Source organism: Lepisma saccharinum, chromosome 10, assembly GCF_977018435.1.
Source record: "Lepisma saccharinum chromosome 10, izLepSacc3.1, whole genome shotgun sequence".
Classification (NCBI taxonomy): Eukaryota; Metazoa; Arthropoda; class Insecta; order Zygentoma; family Lepismatidae; genus Lepisma; species Lepisma saccharinum.
The window spans coordinates 88,614,189-88,638,704 of NC_139238.1; the positions used below are offsets into that span (position 1 = coordinate 88,614,189).

General features: G+C 41.1%; 1 protein-coding gene across 1 annotated transcript in view; it reads right to left on the reverse strand.

Moving 5' to 3' along the window:
* Positions 1-24,516, reverse strand: part of LOC145994438 (putative multidrug resistance-associated protein lethal(2)03659) — a 141,887-nt gene that overhangs the window by 10,739 nt on the left and 106,632 nt on the right. Inside the window, exons 20-24 of the mRNA XM_083130573.1 lie at positions 24,162-24,320; positions 21,507-21,625; positions 11,761-12,006; positions 4,449-4,621; positions 3,662-3,794 (exon numbers count right to left, since the gene is read on the reverse strand). Of these exons, the coding sequence (XP_082986699.1) occupies positions 3,662-3,794; positions 4,449-4,621; positions 11,761-12,006; positions 21,507-21,625; positions 24,162-24,320 (830 nt within the window). The remainder of the gene's footprint in view (positions 1-3,661; positions 3,795-4,448; positions 4,622-11,760; positions 12,007-21,506; positions 21,626-24,161; positions 24,321-24,516) is intronic.

Sequence of the window (24,516 nt, forward strand, 5' to 3'; positions counted from 1 at the left end):
TGTTCTCCTGCTTTCTGTCATATGTGCTGAGTGCCTCTTTACAGCCTCAGCTTTTAACCTAAGTCAGAATATTTTAATATTTCATTTATGCTACATTACAGTTATGTTATTTGTTATGGTAAGGGGCTGCACCCCGTATAACGTGGCGGGTGCAAAATAGCCTAAGTGCTGACGCACCCAAAATTTTAAAAAAAAAGTTACATATAACTTTAAGAAATTGGTATAAATATTTCACCATCGTTTATATTTATGTACATGTTGTTAATTTTCAAATATTGTTAAGAAATGCAGCAAAATGCTACGTATTTGATTACTAATGTGAGCCACTGTATATGTTATGTTTTTATTTCATGAACGATGTATGGTCAAACATTACTTTGCAGAGCTTCGTGGCGAAGTGGTTAGCACAGTGCAATACGACGCCACAGGTCCCGAGTTCGGATCCCAGCCTGTGTATTATTTTCTTTGTGATGTCCTTTCATCAATTTTGTCATGTCATCACCCATCCTCGTCTTCGCGATTAGCCAAAAGTGGCATAAAACCAAAGTTAAATATAACAAATCAAAATCAAACATTACTTGGCATGACAAGAATGGATAGGTTATTTTGAAGCTGCTGTTATTAAAAGCAAATTGTATGTAGCGTTCCTAGACAGAAGTTTCACACACAGAAACTGATTGATCGGATAACGGCTGCGGATTCCTACTCGAGCAGCAAATATATATATTTCCATTTATTACTTACAACAATAGCAAACTGATTTCCTGCTAAATCAAAGAAAACTTGCATTCACAGTTACAAATTGACGTGTTGAATGTCAATGTCCATGTCGACTGCCTTTCTTGCGTTCTTGAAAATTACTTTCTTGTCTGTCTATGCCCTTCTTTCAAACGTGGTAGGTAGGCGGGCGTTCTGTCTGTTTCTACACCAAAAAGTTTAATGCACTTCCTGTCCAAGAAGACAAGAATTACTGAAAGTAATTTTCAAAATTGTAAGCGGATGAGGGCCCTTGTAAATGATAAAATATGCTGTCCTTTTATTCGCTTAGTTTTGAGAATCACTTTCCACACAATTCTTGACTTCTTGAGAGTCCAATGGCCCTGTCTAGCTACAGACCAGTTGCACAAACGCGGTTTCGTTTGTTTCGTACAACAATTCCATCTAACATTTCGTTTCTACGCATTTTCTACTTGCCAAAAGTGCCTTTCATATCGCCCCAAGGCGTTGTCTACTCGGATGCTTCGTGATCGAAGGTCACGTGTACAAAGTTTCAGGATTCAGATTTTCCGATTTTGCGTGGTGCTGCTGCTATCAGTTCGGTTCGCCTTCTCAAGGTCGCGCAACAAGCAATTATTTTTCGTCTTCTGATAGGAGAAAGCTTGCCTCTCGCTTAGGTGGACGAACGCGTGGCACGGATGATTTTTTGGCTCGACCATGGTTGGTCCTTTATGTTTCGTCCTTCAGCAACTTAATCTAAGCACGAATCATTCTCATCGCCAAACAACTGTATTTTTTTAAAAAAAAATGATGTAACACATGTAAACAGAGAGAGAGAGAGAGAGAGAGAGAGAGAGAGAGAGAGAGAGAGAGAGAGAGAGAGAGAGAGAGAGAGAGAGAGAGATAAACGTTTTCCCTCAACAAACATTTGCTTTGCTATCGTATAAAGTGAACGTACATGTTAAAATTCATCTCGCATAAATAATCAAATTAGAACAAATTCACATAAAGCGATTAAGTATGCAGAAAAGAAATATATTTGTGATAAATACATAGTTAATAAGTAAATTCCAATAACCAGAACTTTAGTCACGCCGAATCTTGTTTACGGATGTTTTCAAACGTTTTGTTTTACAATTTAATTTTTTCACTGACATCCAAAACGAAAATACGTATTATAACTTAGTGACTTTCAAGGGGTCAAAGTACTGTAATGTTAGTAAGCTGCCGATCATAATTATGAGGCTTCTTCGAAAACGCCTTCGATAACGGTATTTGCTATTCGTAACGGACATGTGTATCACTTTTTGGAAACAGACTTTTGTGGAGGAAAAGAACTGTAACGTTACAAAAGTAACGAGCACAATTATACGAGAGACCTATGTTATTCTCTCCGGAACACGGCATCGGACACGGTATTGCACATCGGAACGTCTGTATGATACCAGCTATAAATAACGTTGTTGTTTTGAAAAAAGGAGTGTAACGTTTTTACAGTCGTGACCTCAATTAAGTTACTGGTTAATAGTAACGTTACTATCACTTTCCACACACACTAAAGTTACTAGTCAATACGTGACGAACCTCTTTCTTACCCTGTAACGTTACTGGTTGCCGGCAATGGATGGAACGTTAAAGTGTCACGTAAAGACCTACTCCTTTAGAGATCAGTTATGGTTCGGTACCGTTATGCACACCTGTAACGTAATGTTTATATACCTGAGGTAACGTTTCTGTTCACGAAAAAAGTTATTCTGTTTCTGGTTGTAACTTAACGGAAACCGTAATTGAAAATACCGTTCCATTTCGTTACGTTACGACTCCCTGCCTGCGAGCGATGTGCCCACGTAAAATGTAACTTATCGCACTCAATGGCGCGGCTTAGCTGGTAGAAAAATCTCAGCGTGGCCTTTACTTTCGAAATTTGACATTTTAATTCTGCTCAATTTTTCTGACTGCCAAGGCAAGGGTCTATCATAATACTGCAAACTGTGTTACAGAGCATTCCCTGACATTCGCTACGAGATTCGGCGGAAGCGGCCCGGCGTCCGCGACAGTCGCACGCTACAGTCTGTTTTTTTCGCTCTCTTTCCCTTTCTGTTGACGTTGCAGACTGACGCCAGTATAATCCTCCCTCGGAAGTTGTGTTGTGTTGAAGATTGTGGCTTAATATGGCACCACAAAAGTTTACATTACAACAAAGGATTTATCTTGTCGAGTGTTACTTCGGAAAGAGGAATTGTGGAGAAGTGCGACGACGTTTTGCAACGAAATATCCTGGTGTTCCCGTTCCACATAGGACCACTATATGAAACCTCGTAAAAAGGTTTAGAGTAACAGAGTCAGTTCTGAATAAAAGTGGACAGAGAAACTAACGTGTACTTACTGAGGAAAAAATCGATGAGATAGGACAAAGGTAAGAACAGCTTGGAAATTATCCGCCGCCTCTCACAAGAAACGGGTGTTTCAAAAACCCTCTAGGTCCCCGATTTGTCAGCCTGCGATTTTCATTTATGGGGAAATCTAAAAAATAAAGTATACAAAGACAATCCGCACACCATGTTTGAGTTAAAAGAGGGCATTGTGTGAGAAATCGGGAGAATTACAGTAGACGAACTTGCAGGTGTAAATGCCAATTTCCTTAGGAGATGCCAGGAATGTGTTGCAGCAGAAGGACATCATTTTCAACACCTTCTGTAGTCAAGGTTAGTACACAATATCAAAACTGTAATTTTCATAGCCGACTCTAGCGACTGTCGCGGACCCCGTTCGCCGGGAAAGACAAGCGGTGACGCCGGGCCGCTTGCCGCCGAGTCTCGTAGCGAATGTAAGGGAATGCTCTGTAGATACTGTTTATTAATTCTACTAATAAATGTAATTACTTGACCCTATGAAGCATGGTAATTGACAAACCGTAATGATTCTTCGAAACTTCTTAGCTTACCGTTTGACCATTTGCTCCTACAACAATGAGTTGGTTTGCATCCATGACGGTGTGCAGCCCACTTTTAACTAGCAGAAAAACAATCAAGTTCTTGAATTGGTTTCGAACAGTGTCCTGGATAAGTTCTTCAGCTCTGGAAAAAAAAGCAAAGCGGTGTCAGCACACAGTGGACTCGGGGAGAAAGAACCTTAGCCCATTCGAATTATGTACTTCAGAAATTTTCAAAAATATTTGGAGAGTAATAATGACGAACGCGGAAGGGGTAAGAGGGGCGGGTAGAAATTTATCAAAGAAAGATATAAAAAGTTAGGGGAAAACAAAAGAACTGAAAGTATAGAACAAAGCGATATAAAGAAAGGGAAGAATTAACAACTGAAGTGGGTAATTTTCAAATGCTAAATCTCTTCCGCAGTGGCTAATTTTAAAAACTAAAATTGCTCATCACTCTTCAAAGTGCAGCTTATACTCTCAAACAAGATAGAAGACTCCTTTTGCTGCTTTGAGCCATCGTTGTAGAATGCAAGACTTCAAATTGCAAGAAGTCAGGGTCCCCAAGTTCGAATCCCTGCCTGGGCATGGGTGGTATTTGTGAGTGTCCCTTCCCTGAATTACTCGCTTCCGTGCAAGGCGTTTTGTGTGTTGCCTAACTCTACGGCGATACGTGGATTCTAATAGCAAATTTTCAATGGCAACTTCTACCACCGCCTTAGAACAGCTAACGCCTTGCAGGGAAGAGAGTATTTCAGGATCTAGGTGTCGTATTTTTATTGCTCGTGACCATACGTACAGCAAATCTCCCTGGTCCGCGGCTTCCTCGACCAGCAGCACGAGCTTCGCCCTGAGGAGAGCCCTTGCCAAGGACAGAAGTCGCCTGTCTCCCAGCCCAAACATCTCTTGCTCCGGTGTGATGGCGCTGTTCAACCCTCCGCTCAGCTCGCCGATTGCTGCCTTCAGTTTAACCTGCAACATAGCATCACAATGAAGTTAGGCTTTTGACTTCTTACGCAAATACGAGACACGCGAAACTGTATCCAGGAAGGTCCACTCTGAAAGAAGGCGAATGACTTATACAGAAAAAACGTGCGGTGTTTTCTACGTAACCTTCAAGTAGGAATTCCTTTTCCTTCTTTACTTCTGCAGTGTAAACCACCAAACATATGGTTTTATCAAATCATTCAACTAATCTCTTGTAATTTATGAAAACTTAAACTTTAAGGCCATTTTTTGCCATTTCATGTCATTTCAGGTCATTCTTTAGGCAACGTTCTCCGGGGTCACAGCATGTCATGGACACCACAAAATTTCACACATCGGTCTGGCAGACACGATCTTCAAGATACCTAGTTGAAGTTCTACCCATAATTCTAGCTTTTGCTCAAGTCGTGACGTGAAAATCTATTACACTCAGGGTTCGGGTTTTAAGTGCACTAAAGGCTACTGAAGTTTTTGGCAGCGAGATATCGTTTGAACGAAACTGAGTAAAAAATAAGTAATGGCTTATTCAGAAACAAAATTAAAACAATAACAAAGCTTGTACCCGTTACCGTAGGATGATACTCTAAAACAATACTTTTACAGTTATATATATACGTTGTTCGGAAAGTAAGTTCCATCATGCAATAAAATGAAAAATATAAATAGTAATATAATGACCTTTATAGGGGTGAGAATATATACATGGTACAACATTCACACATAATCGCCATAAGAATTCAAGCAGGCATCACAGCGAGATACCAAGTTCGTTTTAACTTTGTCACAGAACGTTTCCGCCTGAATGGAGAACCATTGAGAAATTGCAAGTTTCAGTTCTTCGTCAGTACCATAATGTTCTCCAGCAAGGAATGCCTTAAGGTGGAGGAACAAATTAAAATCAGATGGGGTAAGATCAGGACTGTAAAGGGGTGTGGTAGTTTCTCTCAATGGAAGGTCGTCAGGAGTTCCTGAGTTGCATTTGCCACATGCGGACGAGCATTGTCGTGGAGGAGAATGACACCCCGACTGAGCATGCCACTTCGTTTGTTTTGGATTGCACGAGGCAGGTTTTGAAGCGTCACACAATAGGTTTCGGCATTCAGGTGCTGTCCACGCTCCATAAATTCTACAAGCAATACTCCATGCCTATCCCAAAACACCGTGGTCATGTATCTTTTGTTCGTAAGCTTTGGTTTTCGTTGCGTTTTCCGCGTTGGCGCGGAGTGCCTCCACTCAATGGTGCTTCGTTTCTGATCTGGGGTTTCATGCAAAACCAATGTCTTTTCTCCAGTCACAATCCGATCCAACAACTCTTCCCCCTCCTCACTTACCGTTTCAAAAACTATAGTGCACTTCCCATTCTTTCCTTTTTGGCATTTTCGGAGACCTGGTGAGGGACCCAACGGTTACACAATTTGCGAAATTTCAAATTCACTGTTACAATTTCATACAGCACAGTTCTGGAGATTTGTTTAAACTCCAATGACAGCTCAGACAAAATGAAACGTCTGTTCTCCCTAATCTGCTCTTCCACTAAACGAACCAAATTGGGATTCACAACAGACGGTCGACCACTTCGTTCTTCATCATGAACACTAACCCGTCCACCACGAAACTGTCTCACCCATCTTCTTATAATTGAAGCACTCATTATTCTTTCTCCATACACCTCACAAATCTGACGGTGGATCTCCGCAGATGGAACATTACGTGCATCCAGAAAACGGATCACGGACCGCATCTCACACGTGGCGGGAGTTTGCATTGTCCGAAACATAACAACAACGCACTACGCACTACTCTCCTGACCAACTTTCCTCAGACTGACGTCTGCACTTCATCAAGGTTGTGGCTACACAAGGCGCATGCGCATTCACACTGCCCCGCTTACAGCGCCACGGTATTCATCAGTGGAACTTACTTTACGAACGACGTTTATTATATATAAGTCCATAGTTCACAAACTTTTAAACCTTCCGGTCCTCGAACTACGGAATTTAACTTTCATGGAATCAGTTACCTGAATACCGAAAACATTTCGAGAACAGTATTTGTATGTGTATTATATGGCCTACAGTCACGGACACTGCCGGGTTGTAATGAATATATTGATTTTCAGTGGAATTCTTGCAAACCAGCAGTGTCCGTGACTCTACAAGGAATAATAACCTCTTACTATATGATAGTCTTTACTCATAGGCTGCGACATTATATGCATAAGACTCGCGTACTTTCGACGTGGCCTTTGGCCACGTCTTGTACGCTCGAATGCGTGACCTTCGGCCACGTTGTGGGCGTAATCATGTTATAGATGGGGTAAAATGTCTGCATGTTTTATTGGATGAAGCCAAACAAGTGTATAAGTTCGCTAATTTGAAAACTTTAGAAAGTAACGTTATGTCTGTATGGGCTCTAATAAGGTACAAATATTCAAAATATTATTGTCTATTTTCCTAATAATAAATTGAGTAAGTAATAACCGTTTCAAGATAATTAGTTGGATGTTTTGCATAAACGAATTCAATAACGACACAAAATTGGAAATGCAATATTTACGTCTTTTGTCATTTTCACATTTTTAAACTTAATTGGATAATAATTGCTTTCTGTCATTCTCCTCAAATTCCTACCTTCCCTCTGTAATAAATTCTGACGCTCGTATTTTGAAATTCGAAAAGTCTAGCATAATTCCCTTACAGTAGTTCTCGGGGTGAAAATAAACTTTCTTTAAGTTCCCTAGAAACGTCCGTTTCCATGGTGAACAACAAGCACGGCAAACTCTCTAAATAATTGTTTGTTATTATACCTCTAAACATTTAATTAAAACAACCACGATGTAAATATGTTCGCATTGAGTTTACCAATATATACGTTTCGCTTATTTGGAAAGTTTTGAACGTAACTCTGTGTGTGTATACGGGCTCTAATATGGTACAAATATACAAAATATTCAAAATTGTCTATTTTCTTAATAATAAAGTGAGTAAGCAAGTTTCAAGATAGTTAGTTAGATTTCTTGTATAAACGAATTCAAGAGCGACATTAAATTGAGAAAACAATACTTACGTCTTTTGCCATTTTCACATTTGTAAACGTAATAGAAAAATAATTGCTTTCCGTCATTCCCATCAAATTCCTACCTCTCCTCTGTAATAAATTCTGATGCTCATGTTTTGAAATACGAAAAGTCTAGCATAATTCCCTTACAGTACTTTTCGGGGTGAAATTAAACGTTCTTTAAGTTCCCTAGCAACGTCCGTTTCCATGGACAACAAGCACGGCAAACTCTCTAAATAATTGTTTGTTATTATACCTCTAAACATTTAGTTAAAACAACCACGATGTAGATAATATTTTCGCATTGAGTTTACCAATATATACGTAAGTAATTGATTCTGGGCTGAAACTCCTTATGTAGATGTCACCCTTGTTTAAGGCACCTTTTTGAACCAGGTGTTCATTCATCTGTGTGTGATCTGTGACAAATATAATGTAGCTAGACAATTAAGAATTGAAGGAAACAATGTGAGCAAAAAAGAAATGCCCGTCGCAACGGATGCTAGGGACGTGAGAAAAGGGCACTTTCACCCTTAAGGAAGGGCCGATTGAGAGATTTTTTAATTTTTTCGATCATTTGGGACGATTTCATGGGGGGTTGTAATCGGGTGTTTTTCGCCTCCGGGGCTTCCTTCATGGAGAACATTTATGTCAGTGAGTGAGTGGTGGGATTGGGGCTATATATATATTGGACTCGCGCACTTTCGACGTGGCCTTTGGCCACGTCTTGTACGCTCACGTGCGTGACCTTCGGCCACGTTGTGGGCGCAATCATGTTATAGATGGGGTTCCTCAATGATCTTAATGACTTTGAAAATATCTGCATGTTGTATTGGATGATGGTTTGAAAAGTTTAGAAAGTAACTTTATATGTGTATGGGCTCTAGTAAGGTATAAATATTCATACTATTATTGTCTATTTTCTTAATAATGAACTGAGTAAGTAATAACCGTTTCAAGATAAGTAGTTGGATGTTTTGCTTAAACGAATTGAAAAGCGACTAAATTGAAAATGCAATATTTGCGTCTTTTGTTATTTTCACATTTTTGAACGTAATTGGATAATAACTGTTTTCCGTCATTCCCCTCAAATTCCTACCTTGCCTCTAATAAATTCTGATGCTCGTATTTTGAAATTCGAAAAGTCTAGCATAATTCCCTTACAGTAGTTTCCGGGATGAAAATAAACTTTCTTTAAGTTCCCTAGCAACGTCCGTTTCCATGGACAACAACAGGCACGGCAAGCTCTAAGGAATTGCATGTCATTATACCTCCTAAACATTTAGTTAAAACAAGCACGATGTAGATATTTACGCATTGAGTATAACAATATATACGTAATTGTATCTGGGCTGAAACTCCTTATTATGTAGATGTCACCCTTGTTTCAGGCACCTTTTCAAAACCATGAGTTCATTCATCTGTGTCCTATTGATCTGTGAGAAATATAATGTATCTCGACAATTAAGAATTGAAGGAAACAATGTGTGTTGATAGAAATGCCCGTGGCAACGGTTGCTAAGGACGTGAAAAAGGGGCATTTTCACCCTTAAGGAAGGGCCGATTGAGCGATTTTTGAATTTTCTCGGCCTTTTGGGACGATTTCATGGGGGGTCGTAATCGGGCATTTTTCGCCTCCGGGGCTTCCTTCATGGAGAACATTTATGTCAGTGAGTGAGTGAGTGAGTGGTGGGATTGGGGCTCTATATATATTGGATAAAGTCGCCAAAAGATAATGTTTGGGGAGTAACCATGGAAACGTGGTTTTATTCCCTGCTTCGGAGAGACGGGGTACCACGAGAAATTGATCTAAAAGAATTTAATTTTCAGACGTCGATACAACTGGGTATCACCGTAATTTCCTAACGTCCGAGAGACGGGGCTTTGACGGATATAATATCTGAATCTCTCGCCAATAAGCAACAAGACAAACACAAACGAAAAACATAAAACCAAATCAGATGGCAGACGTGAGCTCCTGAAGGAGTCGTAGCCTGGCATCTGCCTCCCTGGCGCGGTGAGAGCTTGGAGTCCTTCCACCAATATGCATAATGGCTGGATTAGTGTTGGGTCCAGCAGTATGTTTAACAGCCGACGTAGTACCTCCAGATTGTCGGCTCTCTAAGGTGGCGATCTCGGTGTGGAGGCCTGTGGTTGGCTGGGAGAAGGCGCAGCCAAAGTTGGTGTTGAGTCTGGCTTACATGTTTGAATGACGCTCGGCGGCGAAGTCGGAGCTGGTTGAATAGGAACAGTGGAAGCCTGGGGTGTAGCATTTTCTTCTTCTCCTGGGTGTTGTGTGTCCTAGTTGACTTGTTGGGGTCGGAAGAGCGGGAAGCCTGTAATAAACGTATATACAAGGGACAACCTTTGTAATTGGCAGTGTGTGTCCCAGCACAGTTGACACACTTTGTTGGAATTTCCTTTGGGCAATCGGTGATCCAATGTTCCCGAGAGCATTTGACGCATCTGGGGCCCAATTGACAGTATCGTTGTCCGTGTCCGAAGAGTTGGCATCGGTGGCACTGTAGTAGCTGTTGGGGTCGGAGTTTTTACACCTTAATTTTGAAGATAGAGATGGAGACGAGATCAAATATATACGAAGAGGGTCTAGCCTGGTCGGAGTCCAATTCTGCACGTCATAGGGTAACGACAACCAATGGTAAGGATTTTTTGGAAGCCCGAGTATTGGTCTCCGACGAATCTTCCTTGTTGGAAGGCAGCGGTCTTTCTTCTTGCCGTCGAACAGTATCCACATGGAAGCAGAGTTCCCTTAGGGCGTAGAAGATGCTATCCTCTGAGTACTCCTGAGGAACCTGACGAATAACCACCTTACGGTAGTTCTTTGCAGCTGAGCCTACAGCTATAGATGTGGGCATGTTGGGGCTCCCATCTTTTAGGTATAGCCAAACCTTGTTAAAGTCTGACATATTTTTTCAGGTAATCTTTAGTAGATAACTCTGACACACGAATGTACGAGGCGTGGAGGTTACCGTACTCAGTTCCGCAGCTACTCGTGCGGGGTGAGCCGAATTGACGAAAATCGACCGAATGTCATTTTCGGTGCAGAAAGGCAACTCATCATATTGTTGGAAACCATACGATGTAGACAAACAGTTGTCAGATGGAACTTCATTCCATGGCGAATTCTCCCGGCGGCGTTTCGCTGGTGTTCTAGGCAACGAAGACTGAGACATCCTGTCTCTTCAAGTCCGAGGCTGCTATAATAATAACACGGCCCTCAAAGTTCTCCGCCGTATTAAGTGGGACCCGACCAGATCAACCGGCGCTGCGATATATTGGCAGCCTCTCTTGAACACTACCACCTGTGAGTCAGGTACAGTAGAGCTCTAGAGAACCCTCTTGTATGTGGCATGCTGAATGCGGTTAGAGTGTGAACTACATGGAAAGCACACCTAGTGCGTTTTGCAACTCCGACGTCTGCCTTTCGAAACTTTTCGGGTAGTATGAAGAAGAAGAAGGAAAAGGAAGGAAGTTGCAGAAAATGCGAAGAAAAAGAAGAAAAAATTTGTTTATTAGCATATGAAGGAGAAAAACCTGCCTGAGGTGCTAGCCAAGATCTCGCCTGTATAAAGGTTCGGCGACGCTAGCGTAAGCGAGTGGAGGACTCAAGACCTAGAACAGTGTATCTAATTATAAATATTCACTATATACAAAAATCAAATTTCAATACCTTAGATTTTTAGAAAGCTATGAACATAGAGGTGGATCCCGTACAAATTGTGACGAGGAGGGTTCGTTACACTTTATTTTTAGTTTTTTTAAGTCATCAACTTCCGAGCCCTAGTAATTATTTTTCAAAAACTGAATCATGAAAGTTCCACTAATTACGATGAAGTATGTGTCTTAAAACAGCCAGGATCATTTCTTTCGTAAGTTGCCTCTTTTTTCTGGAAATTAACATGCAGACTGTTACGTTTTAACGGTAGAAAACTTTTAATTTTACGGCCCCTTTTAAAGTGTGTCACTCTTCAGAAAAGCTTCGAAATGTCATATTCCCTTGAGAATTCATATTAAAAAGAAGCGTTTGTGTCTGATTCGAAATATACCTTTTCGAGAGCTGCCCATATTTCTTCGTCTTCGTAGTCAAAATCGGGATCCAGGTTCCGCCTGAGGGTGCCAGAGAAGAGCACCGGGTCCTCGGGCACCAAAGACACCGCGCTGCGCAGCTTGTGGGTGTTGAGCTGCCTCACCTCCACGCCGTTGATGGTCACCTCGCCCATGAAGTTCACGAAACCCAGGAGCATCTCTAGGAAGAAAGTTTTTGCCGCGTCCACTTCGGTTGCAAAACCAACCTGGAAATGGTAGAATAGATAATTCTTTTAATTTTGATTTTTGTTATTTTAGCGTCGCTTTCTATGCCACTTTTGTCTAATCGCTACGATGAGGATGAATGATGATATTATGAAATTGATACGAAGGGATACTCATAAGGAACATCTTTGCCCAGCGCGGGATTCGAACCCGAAACCCCTGGCGTTGTAGCGCGTTGTGCTAACCTCAAATTTTAAGAAAATTAAAATTTTCAAATTAAAGCAGCAAAGAACTCTGGGAAATAATGCCGGCCTTCGTGGCCTAGTGGTTCCTCCAAGTCAGGGATTCCGGGTTCAGATCCCAGCCTGGGCATGGATGTTCTTTGTGAGTGTCCCTTCAATTTCTACAGATCATTACTCATCCTCGTCTTCGCGGTTAGCCAAATGTGGCAGAAATGCGAAGCAAATTAAACCAAATCAATCAATCAATGTGCCTTCATGGCACGGTGCTACATTCGCGGGGAACTTTACCTTTATCAATCAATCAAGAACTCGGAAAAAACTACAATGCAATTCTCCCTTAAAATTATCCCTGATTACCTTTCTTTTTGTGTTTGAACATCTTCTAAAACGAATGTTAAAAATGGTACGAAATATTTCATTGTACGTATATCTTGCCCTCTCCCCGAAAATGCAGCTACGTAATATCCACCTTTACAATTATAGCTCCCTCCGAAAACTAGCATGCGTCCGAAATGTTTACCCCTCCGCCCTGAAATAGAACGGAATGACAAACGGACGCGAACATTTTCGTCTCCTAAAATTCCAAGACTTCTGAGTGGAAAAAATTCGCTGCGCTTCTGCCTCAGTTGGCGAACCTGGCGATTAGGCTACAATAAATATTTGCGGATCATTTGACGTTCCTTTTTTCTGGGAGCCAAGGATTACTACGTCACGGTAGGCTGCCCAATCGCCGTGCACGATAGGAGTCCTCATAGCACGTGATGACAGGAAACGAAAAGATACCTTACCTTTTGCCCTAGGTTTATTAAAGCAATATCTTTTTTAACATTCGCTGTAATATAATGCCTCTTACACAATCACAATACCGTTCCATTGTGAGCCGCTTCTATCTGTATAAAATAATGTCTTCCTGGGATTTCGCATCATTTCGCACATCTCAATCAACTTTCGCGACACACTCTTTCTCTTTTCCTGGTAACTGGGGCGCGTCGAGTATCTGAACGATGCTCGATGGACAAAAATTTCGCTGGTTGAGCACACAGATGTTTTACTTCACGATGTGTGCTCATTGGTCAAAATATCAGTGCCTTTGAGTAATCTGCGATCAATGTGGTTGCGTCGAGTGAACAAGATTGCAGTAATTTTGAAAAGCTGTTAATTATAGTAATGGTTCATGTGGACAAGACTGTCGAAATTTTCTATTTCACACACTTGCACAACTTTCCAAAACTGCGGTGTATATTTAGAATAAACAACACTTCCATTTTAATACAACTGGCCCCGGCGCCCACCCAGCGTCGAATAACATGGGTACCTGGGGGAAACCCTGGGGGGTAAAGGCGGTCAGGGGCGTGATGCTGATCACATCACCCCCACTCACGACCGGATCAAGAAAGTGTGGGGCGTTACCCCCACACCCCCTATACGCCTTCATGGCGTGGTGCTAAGCACAGGGGAATACTTTACTTTTTTACAAGAAGTTGAAAGTTATACCTTACGTTATTTGAACTTCTGTATAATTACACTATATCGCAAGCCGTCAATCACAAGTACTTCTTCATTGGCCGAGATCGAAACACAAAAACGATATTTACAAAGAATTTTATTTCCTAAACAGTATACAAGATATGGTTACATAGAACGATTATTATTTTTATGTATACGGATAAAAGTAGTCAAGCTACTTTCGGAGGTATGTGCTTATGCCCTGGTACCTGAAAATTAACCCAGGGCGTCAGTTCCGTGAATTTTTTACGGATTCCCCCGCTTTTCTTTGATTCATCCTTGATTTCCATTATTTTTTTAATTACAATAATTCACTGTGACATTGGCAAGAATGTCCCAGTGTGAAGAACCAAATTTGTTCGGTTTTCCTGAACAAAGTTGGTTTCACATCATTCTACAAGGTAAGAAGATTAAGATAAAGGTTAGAAATAGTAGGAAGTAAATAAGTGTTAGTGTTTAACATTAATATTATTTATGATCACAGATACGAAATTACATAAGTGTGTAATTGGGTGGGTAATGTTTTCTTAGGATAAGTTTTATTGTGTGTCTTGTGCATTAGTGTTGATGGATGAGATGAGGAATGGACATTAACACGATTCTATGAATGTTAAGCAGGGTCTATGTTCTAGTATGTTATGTTTGAGATAGTGAGAGTATTATTGGCTTTGAGATGTACGTATTAATAGTAGGAAGAGATATGAAAGAACGAGTGTTACCTGATGCAAGGAGACTTGCGGGAGACCAGCAAGAGTTGGTCGGACTGGGATGAACATCGGTAGGACGGTTGGTACCCGGGACATCATCAGGAAGGGAAGAAGTAGGGAGGGATTTCCTGGGAAGTATCGGGTACATTAGTACGTTCGGTAGTGGAAATATAGAGAATTGTCAAGAATCAGTGAGAGAAGTTTGCAGTGTGTTTAGTAACGAGAATAAAGAAGGGGGTGTAAGATTACAATTTAAGAAAGAAACGAAAAAGAAGAATCTGGGTTAAATTCGGTTGGTTCCTAGGTCGAGTCCTTGCAGTGTTATCCTTTGCCTTTCTCCGGGGAGGCGTAACCTTTTTTCGTTTTGGCGTATCACTGTCTTCTGTATTAGTGTCTCCTTCTTGATGTTCCTGTGGGAGGTTCTGCTTCATTATCCTCTTGGTGATCTTAGTCCTAAGGAGGGATGTCCTGTTGTTGAGTTTGTCGAAGGTGGATTCTTTGTGATCTTCTGGGGGGTACATTACATTCCGGAGGTAGGGGTTGAATGGGGAGGTGAGTGATGCCGGATTTGAAGAGGGAATGTTCCTCTTTCGACACCAGGTTTGTTAAGTCGTTTAGTGACGTAAAGTGCTCGGGATTTCTTATTAACTGGTACGTGTTGAAGTTTGGTAGCTTTTGTCTTAAATCTTCGATTTGTTTGTTTGATGTCTGGCAAAAGAAGGCTTTATGTTCCGGTGTGTCCGTCTCGGTTTTACATTTCAGGCATTTATCAGTCTGTCTGAGGTTGTGCTTATTTAGGTGTTGACCGTAGGGACCGTGTCCCGTTAGGAAATGTATGAGACCTCTCGTGGGATGGAAATGGTCCATCGAAAGTCGTTCTTTTATGTTTGGAAGGAAGCTGTGAAGTCTCCTTCCTTGCGTAGCTTGTGTCCATTCCTGTTGCCAGACGCTAAACAAGTGGTTGTAAATTTCTGGTACCGTGGCAGGGCGTATTCCAATTAGTTTATAGATTTCGTCCTCTTGTCCATTTCTAAAGTAATGCTTTGATGCTCTAGTTTTAATAACGATTTCAATAGGCTGTAGGCCCGCAATCATGAGAAGAGCCAGGGTTGAGGTTGTTCTGAATGCACCCGTTAGGCGAAGTATCACTTTGCGTTGTGAAGATCTCAATCTGTTTTTAATGTACTGTTTACTGGTTTCCATGGCCCACAGGGGCGAGCCATAGGAAATAATAGAATTATATATGGTAATGAGATATGTTTTTATGTGTGATAGTGGAAGGTTGTAGTTTGCTGAACTCAATGTGGCTAGACTGTTTATAGTTGTTTCGGCCTGGGTTGTTGCCAGGGCTATGTGTCTGTTAAAAAACATCTTCTCTTGAAGAGTAATGCCAAGGTATTTAGCTTCTCTTACTCTTTTTAAATTTCTTTCTCTGAGTTTGATTTGAGGGTTTCTTTGTAACTTCCCCTTAAGGATAATATAATGAGTCTTTTCCGAAGCTATTTTGAGTTTAGCATGATCACACCAATTGGATAGCATATTGATTGCAGTGGATGCTTTATCTTCGATTTCCCTTCTTGAGTTACCGGAAGTAAGCATGATAATGTCATCCGCATAAGCTATGATCTGGTCTATATCTGGATGGTCTTGTAGTTTCATAAGCGCAGGCTCCAAGTTAGTATTCCAAAGCTCGGGTCCCAGAATGGACAACCCGACGTGTTTTGACGTGATCTTACTCATTTGTAGATCCGGATATTTGATGCTAATTTTTCTGTTAGAGAAATAACTTTTCAGAAGTAGGAAGAGTGTACCTGGGCAGTTCATATTTTTAAGTGTTTGAAAAAGGCTGGGCCACCACAAGTTGTCAAATGCCCCGGCGATGTCCACCATGATTCCAACCATGTACTTGTTTGGAGTGTTTTGTGTTGTAGACGATAGCAGGCGTAATGCATCGTCAGTGCATTTACCTTTCGTGAACCCAAATTGTATCCCTGATATGGGTTTGAGCAGGCGAAATTCTTTGAGTCTTTTTAGGATAAGTTTCTCCAAGAGTTTTCCCAAAACGTTGAGAAGGCATATTGGTCTGTATGAATTGACCCTGGTTTCATCTTTATTTGGATGTTTCTTGATGATTATTAAGTTTGCTTCCTTCCAGGTTTCTGGGAATATCTTCTGAACAAGGCACTCATTAAATAGTTGAGTAATGTAAGGCGTAAGTACTGGGGTGATTTCTTGTATTATTTCCACAGGAATTCCGTCTGGTCCCGGGGACTTCTTCGTTTTCATGCTGCTTATTTCGTTTTCTACTTCCTGGGTAGTGAAAGGTAATATTGGTGATTCTGGATATGGCTGGTGATAGATTTTTCTTGTATCCTTATTTTCCTTGCTGTCGTTTTCAGGTTTGTCGTCTGGTATGAGATTCTTCATTAAGAAGTTGATGGTTTCTTCCAAGTCCTTTGTCATATTCGTGTTGTTCTCGTCATTAATTAAGGTGGAAATGGTTTGCGGTTTTTTTATTTTGCCGGTAGCGATTTTATACGGGGTGCCCCATTTATTTATTTCCAGACGTTTTTCGATGAAGATATTCCATTGTTGTGTCTTATAATTTAGTAGCTCGGTTTCGTATTGCTTTTTTTTTGGCACGGTAAATCTGGAGGTTGGCATTTCTGTATTGTGCGATGATGGATTTTTGATATAGTTTCCTGGCTTTTTGCATTTGTTTCTTAAGGTTGGTTAATTTCTTTGGCCATGGCTTCCTCTTCATTTTCCTTTGGTTATTTCTGGGTGATGAATTTTCAATTGCTTGTCTGATGTTTGCAGAGAGTTCCTCTGCGAGCGTGTTGAGTGATTTTTGTTGGTCCAATTGTTCAGGGATAATGAGCTTTTCTAGGAATTTTTGATGATCGATTTTTCTCCAGTTCAATATGTTCTCCTGGTTTGTCTGTTCAAGCTGATGTTGCCTGTAGATTAAGTCGAATAGTATTAAGTTGTGGTCGCTTGTTGTGGCGAGATCTATAACTTTCCAGTTTTGGACATCGCCCAAGGCCCTTGCATTCGTGAGTGTTAGATCAATGTTGCTTGAGGCGCCCGCCCTTCCCCTGTAGGTGGGGGGATTATCTGGCTGATTTTCGACTTGTAGGTTGTGCTCAGAAATGAATTCCTCCATGGCTACCCCCTTGGTGTCGGTTTCTTGGCTGTACCACCACGGAGAGGAGGAGTTCGTGTCAGCTGTGATTATGATCTTGTAGTTTTTGTACGCATTGCAGATCAGATCGATTTTTTCCAAATATGGGTCTATGTCATGGCTGAATTGAAAATAACTATTTATTAGGATCCAAGAACCATGCTCGGAAGATATTTGAGCGCAATTTATGTGTGTGTCACAAAATTGTGCTATTTTGGTGATTGTTAGATTTCTGTTTAGGTTAATTATTGCTGCCATGGTTTGATTGCGGTCCTGAATTGTGTGAACGTTGAGTGGTATGTAGGGAATTTTGTTTTTGGATGTGTATGGTTCTTGCATGAGAATTATGTCAATGTATTGCTCTTTGCAGTAATTGATTGTTTCAAGTGTTGCAAGCTTGCTTCTTCTGGTGTTGATCTGTGCAACGCGTATCTTGTCGTTATCTATGAGTGCCGTACTAATTGGTGGCATCGGGGCCATTCGTTTGTAGCTATGAACTCCATTCTCCCGTGTGCCCTTACAAAGTCCGCGTAAACATCGTCAAGTACCAGGGACTCTCCGCGACGTCCGAAAGCTGTCTCGGTTAGCCGGAGCAGCTCCTCTGTGTCGGTAGGAAGGTTGTACGTTTTTAACGTTATCCTGTCCACTGCTTCTGGTATGGGGAAGGTAACAGTTTTGCCCTTGCTATGCTTCTTCCTGACTAGTAGTCTCAGTGCAGTAATGAGAATATTTCTCTCTTCTAGGCGTGAAAGTTTCAAGTTGTGTTCGAAGTTTCTATATATTAGGTACGGATCCGAGGGATGGGATGAGTGTTCTGGCGAGGGTGATGGAGGTTCCGAGTCAGTATCGAGATCGGTGTCATATAAGTCAAGTGTGTCTTCTGCAGTGAGTTCAATTTTCTTGAATGTGAGAGGGGTGTGAGATGATGTGTCAGATGTAGGTGTTCGTGTCAGAGCGGGTTTTATTACCTCAATTGGGGCAGAAGGTGTTGGAAAAGGGTCGTTGAGGATGGAATGGGTGTTTGTAGTGAATTTTATATTCTCCGATAGGTTGGACGGTTCAGTAGAGAGGTCGAGAAGGGTTGGGGGATTGAAGTATGTGCTATATGGGTACATGAAGGGGGGAGCTTCTGGGTTTAGCGTGGAAGAGTTTCCTAAATCGATTGTTTTTTTAGTCGGTATGCTGCCGCTCTTTTAGCGTTTCTTTTTCTTCTACTTGGTGGATTTCTTTTCCGTTTTGTTTTAGGGGTGTTCTCCATAGTCTGTCTTGTCCACTAGTCTTTGCCACATGAGGGTGTATGTTGGGCAGTCTTTGTTGTCTTTACTATTGCATGTTTTGTTCCTGTTTTTACATGGAATGCATGTTTTCGGTTGGTTTTTTTTATCACAGTGTTGGCGTTCATGATTCTCATTTCCACAATGGGTGCACAAGGGTTTGTTTTTGCAGTATTTTGCTACGTGGCCCAGATCTCCACATTTCAGGCAACGTGCAACCACGATATAATCTTTGATGAAAAGAGATAGGAACGGTAAATATACGTTTTCTGTGCGAAGAAGGATTTTTCTAATTTTACTTGTGGTTTATACAACTAGATGTACTGTGTTGCTGTTACGGGGTCCTGTTTTAAATCTCACATTGAAATCATTTGTGTATTCTTCATATGGAATTGATTCTTGGAGATTAAGGCTGTAAAATTCTGTGTAAAATTCCTCTGGGTCTTTATTGGCCGGAACGTCATATATGATCAGAAGTGGATCCTTTTTTCGAGGGTTTTCTACTTTGATGTTGTGTTTAGGAAGATCATTATTATTAATTAATTTCTCGGCTCCTTCTCTGGAAGCTGTTTCCACTATCACCATTTGATTTGTGGTTCTTATGCTTTTGATTTTGATATTTTCCCTCACTGGATTTACTGTGGTGGTCCAAATTTCCTGTATGTTCTTAGCACTCATTTTCCTATCTTTGTCGGACATAAAGACAGTGTGCTTTACGGTAGATGTGGCTTTCTGTATTTGTTGTTGTTTGTCGTTTTTTTTTTTTTTGTTGATACAACCTGGGAGTTTAATACGTCTTCTCTAGGGGTTGCAGATTGGACATGGTGATTTCTATCTTGAAGGATTTTATTTACGGCGTTGAGTGATTTGTTCTCCGACACTGTTTCTTCATGTACTTGTTCTAATTTGCTCATCAGTTCTAAGAGAATGGATTTTCTTTCTTCTGATATGTTTTTATCTTTAGCGACGAGGGTAGTAATTTCTAATACCAGTTTTCTGTGCATCTCTAGCTTGATAGTCTGAGAAACGGGAACACTGTCTATTGAAGATTCGCCAGTCGCATTGGAGTTTGATGTCTGAACGTTGGTGCCTGGTGTCTGGGAGGAAGGAGTGGCTGAGGGGCTGAAGGGGTTTGCAGGTGACGGGTTGAATTACTTTTTCCAGTGGTCCTGGGGCTGTTGTAGGGGCGAATCAGGCTTCCTTTTTGTCAGAGGTGAAGGTGGGGGGAATGACGGACAGGGCCACCCTGTTCGAAACCAAAGTGAGTGTTTTGCTTGGGGGTAGAATTTTTGTTTTTGGGTGTGGCGCCACCGGTAGGAGCCATGAGGAACACCAACAGTAGTCCAAGTTGTGCGCACTGATGAAATCTGGATTAAAGAAGCCAATTGACGGAGAGCGGCCGTTAACTGCAATCGCACGGTCGCAAACACAGGTTGCCCGGTGCTACGAGAACTGACGCGTATTGTATAGTATTGGAATGGACTTCATACTCTCGAGTGACGTCACGCTATGTGAATGTCCTTTGTAACAGCTGAGTGAGTGAGAATGACGTCGCGCCCCGGCAATGCACAGACCCCTCTAGCCGAGAATTACGCCGTGTCGTGGCAGTTGTATTTGTCAAATAAAACTGGAACTACTGTATTGAATTCGGTTCTGGGGGTCTCAGAATGTCAATCAGGCTTCTCATAAAACTACTATGTTTATTAACCAAGCTAACTGAGTTCGGGTTGTCTGTGTCTGGTTGTTATTTATACCACTGACATCCGTTAGGCTTAACTGACGTGGCTCCGTAAGGATAGCATGGGGATGTTTGTTTCGCAACAGTTATTTTGCTTAAGGGTGAATTCACTTTTAGTTTATTTTCAGATCAAGATTGGTCCTTCTTACGTGAGCGTTTGGGGGTGAGCAAAGCAAACTACTCCTTGGGTGAGCTGCAGGGGGTGTCTTTTGCGTTCATCTGCGGGCAACAGTATTCTCCATAAGAAATATTATATTAATATTATATTAATATAATATTATATATGGAGAGTGCACACGATTACTATTTTGGCAGTGTTTGAGAAAGTACTTACCGGAACAGATTGTGGGGGTGTCCTGCGACCCAAGGCACACCTTACACTACCGCATGCTACCTCACTTACACTAACACTCACTAATTACCACATATTTTGTCGATTTTTTACGGAGCACTTTTACGCATGAAGAAGTCTGCTTGGCACACGCACACGTGATACAAAAACACACAAAAACGATATATTCTGTGGCTTAAACCTGTGGCGAGTAAGTCTCGAGTTAGCTCAGCGAGCAATTGAGCAGCGCTCAACGAGCAACGCTTATTTGGCCGTCAAGTAGCTGAGCGATCACGTTGCTCGCTTAGCGCTCAGATACTCGACGTGTCCCTGATTCAATAACAGACTGGAAAGTTCTAGGAATTTCTCGAAATCGAAAATGGCTTCAGCTTCCGGTGTTGATATACTGGGACACTTCGTTTTATTGCCTTCAATGATCAACATAAAGCCAAAAACAATTAATTCAGTAAAATACCAACAACATCATTAAAACAAACAATAAAACGTATTAGTGAGAAAATAAACAGGGTGTAGCAACCATTGCAAGGATTGTACATACCAGCTCACCCTGTGTGGCGTGGACGTTGAGGCCAGATATCAGCTTGGCTCCCTCTGGCAACTCCACGTAGATGTCCTTTATCACAATGTCCGTCTCCTCAAGCTTCGGGGGCTCTCTGTCTGTGGAATAGCAAAACGCTATATCTGCTTTGTTCTTTGTTTATTACTTACACATGTACAGTGGCTGTCTCTAATTTGAACTTGGATAGGGTGACCAGACGTCCTCTTTTATCCGGACATGTCCTCCTTTTTAGGTGTCTGTCCGGCGTCCGGGCGGATTTTTTAGAATTCTGTAAATGTCCTCCTTTTCTGGAAAGAGTATAGCATCGACCATAGCAAATGTGCTACATAGAGAATGCTTCCACACATAACGATCATCATTTAAGGCATATTACTTAGGGTGAGTTAAGTGTTCGAGCAATGCTCAAATAGCATCTGTGAGCTGAACACGATCACTTTCCTAACTGAATCATTAGTAGGGTGCGGATTTATAGGCACTAATAACCTCTGAAATAGGCACCAAACTGATGAAAATAGGCACTTAAAAAGACACTATAAATTAGGAAAGGTACGAAAATAGGCACCCTGAAATTTAAAAAAAGCATTAAAACGGACAATGAATGTGAACTTATTTCAATTTTCTATTTACAATGCACAATTATACTGTATTGGCACTTCAGTTCATTATAAAAGTGGGATAACGATTAACAAACTATGATCGAAATTCACATTTGCGGGGAATCGTCAATTAAAGTAATTCAATTTGCACCATTGTAAGAAAAAAATATTTTAAACAATGTTCCAATTGAGACCCTCAAATCTGTCGAATACCAGATTTCAGTCAGTACAACATAAACAAAGCCTTCCATCCTTCAATGTAGGGAAAGCCAAAGGAACGTAAAAAAAGCTGAAGTATGCAAATATTGCAGAAGAACCATTTTTTGGCACGATAGAGCAAAATAAGAATTTATAGGCCCTATTAAAATGCGTTTTCGGACTAGAAACACCATGAAACGAACTTTAGACATTAAAACCTATGTTTTACTACAAAGGAATATAAAAGGCAAATAGGCAAAATTCCTCACCCTAGTCGTTAGTATTATTCTAACTCGTTGCTTTGCCTTAAACGGATGGAACGCACGTGTTCTGTGCAGTTCCTTTTCGATTGATTGATTTGGATTATTTTACTTCGCTTTTCTGCCGCTTTTAGCTAATCGCGAAGATGAGGATGAACGATGATACGATGATATGATGATTTTGATGAAGGGGCACTCGTAAAGAACACCCATGCCCAGGCCGGGATTCGAATCCGGGACCGTTGGCGTTGTGTGGCGCGGTGTGCTAACCACTCCGTCACGGGGGTCGGCCAGTTCCTTTTCGAGTTATGCATACGCGATACAGAAACGTAATACGTAATATTTTCTTTCATGAAATTACGAAGCGGAAGTGTAAATTCAACAACGATCGTGCCAGAAAATATCCAGCTTTTAAAGGATGGAAGAAACGAATATGAGATAAAGTGTACGGTGGCTGTCACTTTCCCCTGCTGTTGAAAGAGAGCTAGAAATGTTCGTGGCATTAAAATCATATTTCTCTACCCAATCTAAACTACCCAAAATTTTAATTCGGTTTTTGGAAATAAGTTAGAGCGAATCTTACTTGTTACAATTCACTTGTTGGTATATTACATTCTAATATCCAAGAATTAGAAAAGGAGTAAAATTCTGTGCTTCAAATTATAGATATTCTTTGTCATTTGTTAAATAACATATTAGAAGATTCTTTCTTTGCTTAAAGGTAAGAGGAAGTTATTGAAAGAGATCACCTGAAAAGTGTATGTGAGCAAAATGTTAGTAAGATTTCTTTATATTGATTAAGTTATGAATAATAGCAAATGTTTTGCCATTTTTTGCTGTGTCCTCCTTTTTATGGCTCTGTCCTCCTTTTTCGCCTGCTCTGTCCTCTTTTTTGAATGTGTGTGTCTGGTCATCCTAAACTTGGATAATTCGAACAGAAATCTATTTAGTTCGATTATGTCTAGGCTTCTTGACAAATAAATATATTTGTTAATGGAAATTGCTGCGCAGTCTACAATTTTCATGGATAATTTCCCGATTAATACTTGTGCATCCCACTGTACAGTAGAGTCCCGATAATTCAAGGTGGACAGGACCGAGACTACCTCGAGTTACAAAACAAATCTGATTATTGGGAAAAAGCTAGCGGAAATCGAAATATGATGATAGAAGAAACAAATATGGAATATGCAGTATTGTCATGAATTTTGCTCACTACAGTAGTAATTTTCATTTTTTCCCCTTGCATCCTTAGTGTTTTTTAAGGAATGGCAGATGTATGCTGATGCAGAAGTTGTCAGCAGCTTGTTTGGCGTTTTCTTTCAATTCTTTGAGTTCTCATTTTGTACAATAAAGAAAATAAACTTGGCGGTGGACAATTTACTTGGTAATCCTTATGCATCCCAGTGAACGTAAATATATAGTTGAAATCTGAAGGGGTGGGTGGGTGTTTTCTGACTCACAACATTTCACAATGTACCTCCCTCAAGGGTGAAACCAGTGTTTGGTTATTTGGTTCGAACCTGGGACCTCTGGCTTCCTAGCGCGTTATTCTAACGAATGTCGGCAAATGTACTCACCAGACACTGCCTTCTCTTGCGGGACGTATATGTAGTGCAGTATCCTGTCGATGGCGGCGCTGTGCTCCTCCGTTTCCTCTTTGCTGCAGAGGCCGCTGTGCCAGGCACCGTAGAGGGAGCACGCTTCGATCATCGCCAGCCCCACCTGGGCAGGGGTGCCTGCGGAAGGGAAGAAGTTATCATAAAGGTTTCATTTCGTTTCTTTTACTGTGCTTTTCTGCCACTTTTGACTAATTGCCAAAATGGGGGGGTGGATCCCACTTTAAACTGTAGGTCCAGTCCCGATTAGCCTTACTGTGCGTAAAGTGGACTTAAAATGTCTAATCAAATCAATCCAATCCAAAATGGGGGTGAA